The sequence below is a fragment of the Mizuhopecten yessoensis genome, unplaced genomic scaffold (genome assembly GCF_002113885.1).
Source record: "Mizuhopecten yessoensis strain PY_sf001 unplaced genomic scaffold, ASM211388v2 scaffold3949, whole genome shotgun sequence".
In the NCBI taxonomy this organism is placed as follows: Eukaryota; Metazoa; Mollusca; class Bivalvia; order Pectinida; family Pectinidae; genus Mizuhopecten; species Mizuhopecten yessoensis.
Window position 1 is genome coordinate 774,025 of NW_018405300.1, and position 9,714 is coordinate 783,738.

General features: G+C 36.7%; 1 protein-coding gene across 2 annotated transcripts in view; it reads right to left on the reverse strand.

The window, feature by feature from the left end:
• The window catches only part of LOC110448226 (short-chain dehydrogenase/reductase family 42E member 1-like), a 187,503-nt gene that overhangs the window by 60,566 nt on the left and 117,223 nt on the right, over nt 1–9,714 (reverse strand). For both annotated transcript variants that reach the window (XM_021494369.1, XM_021494370.1), the window contains one exon: nt 5,260–5,375. In XM_021494369.1, the coding sequence (XP_021350044.1) occupies nt 5,260–5,375 (116 nt within the window). The remainder of the gene's footprint in view (nt 1–5,259; nt 5,376–9,714) is intronic.

Genomic DNA, 9,714 nt, shown 5'->3' on the forward strand with positions numbered 1-9,714 from the left:
TAGAAGTTTCGGAAAAAAATCCCAGCAAAAAATGCCTCTTAAATGAAACAATTTGATAACAGATTTTATCACGAATATCTAAAATGGTCACTATGGAAACCAAGTAGAGAGCAGAAATGAGGAAGATTGTATCTGCACACAATTAACTGTACTAGGGGGATTTCAAATTAATGATCTTTTGTTTGATTGGTTAATCAAATATGATAAGGTCATTTTCAACCAGGTGAATCTTCAAAGATAATTTCCTTTTCTTGATGAAATGTTTGTATTCATAATTTAAAAGTGATGTTATCTATTACTTAAAAAAGTCTTTATTATCTGTGATGACACTAGTTTGTCCGTTCTTTTATTACCACTAGGTGACACTAATTAGTCATCTCCTAAGTACAAATGTGGACAATGTCCACAACATGGAGATTAAAGAGAGGAGAATTCTGTTTGAAATCACTGTAGCATTTTATTCAGGGACCAACTATGATGAAGGAAATTAATTGTTAAGTTCAATCAATATTGTAATAAAGAGCATCTCAAAGTGATGGAATATCAATCTTTTCAATTACCAATATACAAGATAATCAGTACTTAAGTAGTTCAAAGAAACAGTCACTACCACATGTTTCTGTGTCAGTGTTTTTATAGAGGGAATGATATATCACCTGTTTTTATTTATTTATTGTTTGACTACAAACTCTTTGAATTTCTTCTACCTGTTTTTCACTATTCCAGCTGGTGTGTGTAGGTGTAGGGTGTGTGGGAGTGATGGATGTGGGTGTGGAAGTAGGGTGTGGGTGTGGGGGTGATGGGTGTGGGGGTGATTGGTGTGGGGGTGATGGGTGTTGGTGTAGGGGTTGAGTGTGGGGGTGATGGGTGTGGGTGTATGTGTGTGGGGGTGATGGGTGTTGGTGTAAGGGTTGAGTGAGGGGGGTGATGGGTGTGGGTGTATGTGTGTGGGAGTGATGGGTGTTGGTGTAGGGGTTGAGTGTGGGGGTGATGGGTGTGGATGTATGTGTGTGGGAGTGATGGATGTGGGTGTAGGGGTTGTGTGAGTGTAGGGGTTGTGTGGGTGTAGGGTGTGTGGGTGTAGGGTGTGTGGGTGTAGGGTGTGTGGGAGTGATGGGTGTTGGTGTAGGGGTTGAGTGTGGGGTGATGGGTGTGGGTGTAGGGGTTGTGTGGGTGTAGGGTGTGTGGGTATGTGGGTGTGAGGGTGTAGGGTGTGTGGGAGTGATGGGTGTTGGTGTAGGGGTTGTGTGTAGGGGTGATGGTTGTTGGTGTAGGGGTTGTGTGTAGGGGTGATGGTGTTGGTGTAGGGGTTGTGTGTAGGGGTGATGGGTGTGCGACTAGGGGTTGTGTGACGGGGTGATGGGTGTGGGTGTAGGGGTTGTATGTGGGGGTGATGGGTGTGGCGTGGCTGTAGGGGTTGTGTATGGGGGGGATGGGTGTTGGTGTAGGGGTTGTGTGTAGGGGTGATGGGTGTGCGACTAGGGGTTGTGTGACGGGGTGATGGGTGTGGGTGTAGGGGTTGTATGTGGGGGTGATGGGTGTGGCGTGGCTGTAGGGGTTGTGTATGGGGGTGATGGGTGTGGCTGTAGGTGTGTGTGGGTGATGGGTGTTGGTGTAGAGGGTGTGGGGGTGATGTGGTGATGGGTGTGGGGGTTGTATGCAGGGGTGATGGGGGGGGCGTGGCTGTAGGGGTTGTGGATGGGGGGGATGGGTGTTGGTGTAGGGGGTGTGAGGGTGATGGGAGTGGGTGTAGGGGTTGTGTGGGGGGGTGATGGAGATGGCGTGGCTGTAGGGGTTGTGGATGGGGGGGATGGGTGTTGGTGTAGGGGGTGTGGGGGTGATGGGGTGATGGGTGTTGGTGTAGGGGGTGTGAGGGTGATGGGTGTGGGTGTAGGGGTTGTGTGTGGGGGTGATGGAGATGGCGTGGCTGTAGGGGTTGTGTATGGGGGTGATGGGTGTTGGTGTAGGGGTTGTATGTGGGGTTGATGGGGGTGGCGTGGCTGTAGGGGTTGTGTATTGGGGTGATGGGTGTTGGTGTAGGGGGTGTGGGTGTGTGTTGGGGTGATGGGGTGATGGGTGTGGGTGTAGGGGTTGAATGTGGGGGTGATGGGGGTGGCGTGGCTGTAGGGGTTGTGTATGGGGGTGATGGGTGTTGGTGTAGGGGTTGTATGTGGGGGTGATGGGTGTGGGTGTAGGGGTTGTATGTGGGGGTGATGGGGGTGGCGTGGCTGTAGGGGTTGTATGTGGGGGTGATGGGTGTTGGTGTAGGGGTTGTAGGGTAGATTTTTCCAAGAGGGACCTGCCCTATATAATACTAGTCTGTAACATGGACCATATATTTTCTTTCATGGACAATACTAAGTAAATTTCCAGTTAAAGAATCAATGGAGGTCCGCGCCAAGAAGTCTCCAAATTCTATTGATTGATATTAAAATCGATTTAAAACCTTAAAATTCTCAGCTTTAATGGTGTTACATTTAACATTCAGAGCAGATATTAAAAAAAAATGGTCTCTTTAACAACATGTCTCACCAATAAAACTGTGAATAAAGTATGCTAGTGTTATGTAATTCTTCTAATTCATTAAATCATCATACAAGAGACCAGTATCTAGAATAAAAGGCATCAAGTAAATTAATTACAAGCCGAGTAATTCCAGTATTTCCTATCCCAGGGTGACCAGTATGAATTGTGGAAAAGTTCAGGCTTTGAAATGCACATCAATTTTTAATTTTTAATCACTTCGTGGTGAGATTGAGAACTCCCTATTGGCATGTAATACACAGCTATTTCTCTTTCTAGATATTTATCTATATTTCATATTCAAAGTAACTTCATAAACATTTTCATGTTAAACATCAAAAACAATATCCAGAAGAACTGCTTCATTGTATATTTCTGGTAGGCATTTCAGAGATATGTAAACCTGACACATTTATATGTAATGATGTAGTGTTACAAAATGTATGTAAACCTGACACATTTATATGTAATGATGTAGTGTTATATTAACCTGACACATTTATATGTAATGATGTAGTGTTATGTAAACCTGACACATTTATATGTAATGATGTAGTGTTATATAAACCTGACACATTTATATGTAATGATGTAGTGTTATATAAACCTGACAAATCTATAAGTAATGATGTAGTGTTATGTAAACCTGACACATTTATGTGTAATGATGTAGTGTTATATAAACCCGACACATTTATATGTAATGATGTAGTGTTATGTAAACCTGACACATTTATATGTAATGATGAAGTGTTATATAAACTTGACACATCTATAAGTAAGGATGTAGTGTTATATAAACCTGACAAATCTATATGTAATGATGGAGTGTTATGTAAACCTGACACATTTATATGTAATGATGTAGTGTTCTATAAACCTGACCCATTTATATGTAATGATGTAGTGTTATATAAATCTGACACATTTATATGTAATGATGTAGTGTTATGTAAACCTGACAATTTATATGTAATGATGTAGTGTTACAAAATGTATGTAAACCTGACACATTTATATGTGATGATGTAGTGTTATATAAACCTGACACATTTATATGTGATGATGTAGTGTTATATAAACCTGACAAATCTATATGTAATGATGTAGTGTTATGTATACCTGACACATTTATATGTAATGATGTAGTTTTATATAAACCTGACACATTTATATGTGATGATGTAGTGTTATGTAAACCTGACACATCTATATGTAAAGTTAATTATCAATCTGATGTAATATTTGTATTCTATGATACTGATTGACTTTTATTAATTAAACATCTATATCTTTCTATAACAAAGGGAACAACCTTTAACTAAATGCATTTAAGGTAATATGTGACAGGTAATTGATTGATTGATTGTTAAACTTGACACATCTATCAGTAATGATGTAGTGTTATATAAACCTGACACATTTATATGTGATGATGTAGTGTTATGTAAACCCGACACATTTATATGTGATGATGTAGTGTTATGTAAACCCGACACATTTATATGTGATGATGTAGTGTTATGTAAACCCGACACATTTATATGTGATGATGTAGTGTTATATAAACCTGACACATTTATATGTGATGATGTAGTGTTATGTAAACCCGACACATTTATATGTGATGATGTAGTGTTATGTAAACCTGACAATTTATATGTAATGATGTAGTGTTACAAAATGTATGTAAACCTGACACATTTATATGTGATGATGTAGTGTTATGTAAACCCGACACATTTATATGTGATGATGTAGTGTTATGTAAACCCGACACATTTATATGTGATGATGTAGTGTTATATAAACCTGACACATTTAGATGTAATGATGTAGTGTTATATAAATCTGACACATTTATATGTAATGATGTAGTTTTATATAAACCTGACACATTTATATGTGATGATGTAGTGTTATATAAACCTGACAAATCTATATGTAATAATGTAGTGTTATGTAAACCTGACACAAGTGTTATGTAAACCTGACACATTTACATGTAATGATGTAGTGTTATGTAAACTTGACACATTTCTATGTAATGATGTAATGTTATGTAAACTTGACACATCTATATGTTATGATATAGTGTTATGTAAACCTGACACATTTATATCTAATGATGTAGTGTGATGTAAATCTGACACATTTATATGTAATGATGTAGTTTTATATAAACCTGACACATTTATATGTGATGATGTAGTGTTAGTTAAACCTGACACATTTACATGTAATGATGTAGTGTTATGTAAACTTGACACATCTATATGTTATGATGTAGTGTTATGTAAACCTGACAATTTATATGTAATGATGTAGTGTTATGTAGACTTGACACATCTATATGTAATGATGTAGTGTTATGTAAACTTGACACATTTATATGTAATGATGTAGTTTTATATAAACCTGACACATTTATATGTGATGATGTAGTGTTATATAAACCTGACACATTTATATGTAAAGTTAGTTATCAATCTGATGTAATATTTGTTATCTATGATACTGATTGACTTTTATTAATTAAACATCTATATCTTTCTATAACAAAGGGAACAACCTTTAACTAAATGCATTTAAGGTAATATGGTGTAATACAGGTAATTGATTGATTGATTGTTTTTACGTCGCTTCACTACTGAGTATTTCGGTTATCCAGCAGACGACTGATATAGATGATAATGAAGTTTTACAATGTACATTGTATATAGGGGAGATAACTACCTTGTCTAAGGGGAGGTAAGGCAGTGTTTCATCGCCATCTCTTGTCTCTTGTCCCCCAAACACCACATTGTAGGTACTGGTATATACCAGACGCTTGATTCGGTTTTTCAGACAGGCTGTAAATATATAAATATAAACCAATCATCAGCATTAAAGTAGTTTTCAAAATGTAATCATTCTAACATATACACTCTTTAAGTAGTATGTATACGGTAGATTTGTTCTAAAGAGACATCTCTTCAGCATCCTCACTGTGGAGACTACATATGCCACAGTAAACATGATAGGCCTTGACTTGTCCATCTCCCTATCTTAACTTAGCCTCGATCAGCGCTATGTGGCAGTTTGGAGTACAGTAAATTGTGCTTCACATCTTAAAGGTTACAAATGCAATATATTACTACAAAGTACAATTTGAAAAAAAACACTCAATTTTGTAGTTGACAGTTTCATAACAGAAGGTTAATGCTTTAAACACTATCAGTTCCTGCTGCTCATAAACGGCCCTGTCTAGGGGGAGATAACTGAGCCCCATGAGGCCCTATACCAGCACTGACAACATCATGTGATAAAGTAATAGTTGTAAAAGATCGCCGCTCAGTGCTGATAACGATGCTCATAGAAACATTGTCTCCACAAAATCCATCAAAACTTACAACTTTAAACAATCCCCAATGACACATATCTCAGATTAAATCAGATTTCTTCTTTTTTTTCATTTTTTCTCTCACGATAAAATTGGAAATTTACTTTTAAAAATATTCAAATGTTAAAGTTTTTCAGGGAATAGGAGACAAGATGACTCCAACACCAACCTGACTACAATACATGATTACAAGAAGGTTAACATGAGTCATCTACCACTGTGTAATTACTGATAACATCTTTAAATGGCAATACAGCCAGCAGAATAACCGGTTGGTGACATGCTGCAGTTGTCTGTCTCATGATGCACCAAGTTGTCATATTTGTGGGGCTGAGTTAAAACACTATTGTAAGGGACGCTTACACCCTGATAGTGCAGGCATCTCTGATCGACAGAGAAGATAATGTTAATTAATACTGCTAATCACAGCTATAATAGGTGGCAGACACGTACACTACCCCCCTTAGGTCAGCATGGTGACAGGATTATATCTCCTTTACCAGGGGAATATATCTTGACTACCAACAGACATGCTTTTCTGATGTAATATCTTATGGTCAGGCATGCTAAACACTCCGGGTGACAATGTCTGTCAGTTGTTAACAGTTGTTAACGTCGAGACAAGGTGGAATGCACTTTCTCCATGGATGTTTCAAATGGAATTTTAATTGAAATTTGTTGAAAAATGATATAATTTAGAGCAACTATTACACATCAATCAAAGAAAATCAAATATTTTATGAACTTCATCATTTATTTCAAAGCGTACATCTATACTCTAGTTTCTTTGTTCACATTCTATGATTTATTCTTTACTGCTGTTTCTATGTACATATTCTATACTGCTGTATCTATGTACATATTCTATACTGCTGTATCTATGTACATATTCTATACTCCTGTATCTATGTACATATTCTATACTCCTGTATCTATGTACATATTCTATACTCCTGTATCTATGTACATATTCTATACTCCTGTATCTATGTACATATTCTATACTCCTGTATCTATGTACATATTCTATACTCCTGTATCTATGTACATATTCTATACTCCTGTATCTATGTACATATTCTATACTCCTGTATCTATGTACATATTCTATACTCCTGTATCTATGTACATATTCTATACTCCTGTTTCTATGTACATATTCTATACTCCTGTTTCTATGTACATATTCTATACTCCTGTTTCTATGTACATATTTTATACTCCTGTATCTATATACATATTCTATACTCCTGTGACTATGTACATATTCTATACTCCTGTTTCTATGTACATATTCTATACTCCTGTTTCTATGTAAATATTCTATACTCCTGTATCTATGTACATATTCCATACTCCTGTTTCTATGTACATATTCTATACTCCTGTATCTATGTACATATTCTATACTCCTGTATCTATGTACATATTCTATACTCCTGTTTCTATGTACATATTCTATACTCCAGTATATATGTACATATTCTATACTCCTGTATCTATGTACATATTCTATACTCCTGTTTCTATGTACATATTCTATACTCCGGTATCTATGTACATATTCTATACTCCTGTATCTATATCTTTATTCTATACTCCTGTATCTATGTACATATTCTATACTCCGGTATCTATGTACATATTCTATTCTCCTGTATCTATATCTATATTCTATACTCCTGTTTCTATATACATATTCTATACTCCTGTTTCTATATACATATTCTATACTCCTGTATCTATGTACATATTCTATACTCCTGTATCTATGTACATATTCTATACTCCTGTGACTATGTACATATTCTATACTCCTGTATCTATGTACATAATCTATACTCCTGTATCTATATCTATATTCTATACTCCTGTATCTATGTACATATTCTATACTCCGGTATCTATGTACATATTCTATTCTCCTGTATCTATGTACATATTCTATACTCCTGTTTCTATGTACATATTCTATACTCCTGTTTCTATGTACATATTCTATACTCCTGTATCTACATCTATATTCTATACTCCTGTTTCTATGTACATATTCTATACTCCTGTATCTATATCTATATTCTATACTCCTGTATCTATGTACATATTCTATACTCCTGTTTCTATGCGTATATATATTCTGTTTTATTAAACTGTTTTGCAGCCTTGCCTGTCACTTAATATCATGTTAAGCTGAAATTTTGGGATGCATTCAGAAATATGGATTGCAATGTAACGAATATTAATTTGATTTAACTTTTGATTATTTGTCAATCTTCAAAATATGCAAAAAATAACGAAATTTACTGGTACTAGTCACTATCTAAATGGAAACAACGGTGAGGTTCAAGGTCACTTCTATACAGAGTGACCTCCCCTGACTCAACAACAGAGGTATCGGTTACTAATCTTTCAGAGACAATTAGTCTGAACAATTTGAACAAGTGAATAGACAGCAAGGAGCCTTATAATCAATGAAATCAATGATAAAACGGACAATTTGGGGTTCATGTTGGTTAAAATGTTACAACACAATTATACGTTTTAATACAGATCAAGATGGCTCTCTGCTGATGTGGCGATGGCTACTATCACATGACCCATTGATGCATGTGACCAATCCCTAACAATACAGAATCCAATTACAATAATTACTTTTATTATGTGTAAAGCAAACCTCCAGAAAGAATCTGCCAAGACAACAGCAACACTTGTACTGAGCTGGGTGAATGTCCATCAGAGACTGCATAAAGTTAACATTTATGTACATCCAATAGCAGGATATATATTGAACAGTATACAAGAGGAAGATGAAGGTAACTGTTAAGTGTGAAAATGTATATATAACATAAAGTATTTTTAACAAGGGTACCGGGAAAGCAGAACATAATATGCCTGTCATACATTGCAGTTGTCTGTATGGTTTATATATAAAGGGCCATAACTCCGTAAACTACTGTCCAATTATTGCGGTTATCAAAATCATAAGAGCTATTATAGCAATGAACCTTCCTATGAAGTTTGAAGTTTATCCGTTGAAAACTACCGTAAAAACCCATGTAATTTGCGCACCTGTGTAATTTGTGCACTTTGGGTATTAAATTTCTGGAAAAAAAGTGCGCAAATTACATGGGTTTTTACGGTACTCGAGATATGGAGCAGACACTGTTTTGGAAGTTGAATAAAGGGCCATAACTCTGTGAATTACGGTCCAATAATTACAGTTATCAAACGTGTCTGAGCTATCATGGTAATGAACCTTCCTATAAAGTTAATCCATTGAAAACTACTTGAAATATGGAGCGGACACTTTTGGACAAATGAACAAGAGGCCCAGAGGGCCTGTATCGCTCACCTGGATACCTAAGCAATCATGGCAAAATATTCCCCAAATGAGATCAAGGGAATATGCTAGACCACAAGGCCAATCCTTGTAGCATATCTGTATTAGATTTTTCATGCCCAGCAATTTTATATATGGTTATGGGGTGGGGATCTCAACTGTTTCCAAGCTTTGACTCAGAAACTACATTTAGGTCCCTAGGGTTGTGGCCAGACCCCAGGATCAATTCTAATATCGTGACTGCATTTGTCTCTTTTTGCCCAGCATTTGTATATATAGTTTTGGGGTGGGGATCTCAACCGTTTCAAAGTTATGACCCAGGGGTTAAGTCTGCAAGGGTGGGGCAGGGGTGGAGCAGACCCTGGGGTCAATTCTAATATCATGTCTGCATTCATCTCTTTATGCCCAACAATTGTATATATAGTTTTGGGGTGGGGATCTTAACCATTTCGAAGTTATGACCCAGGGG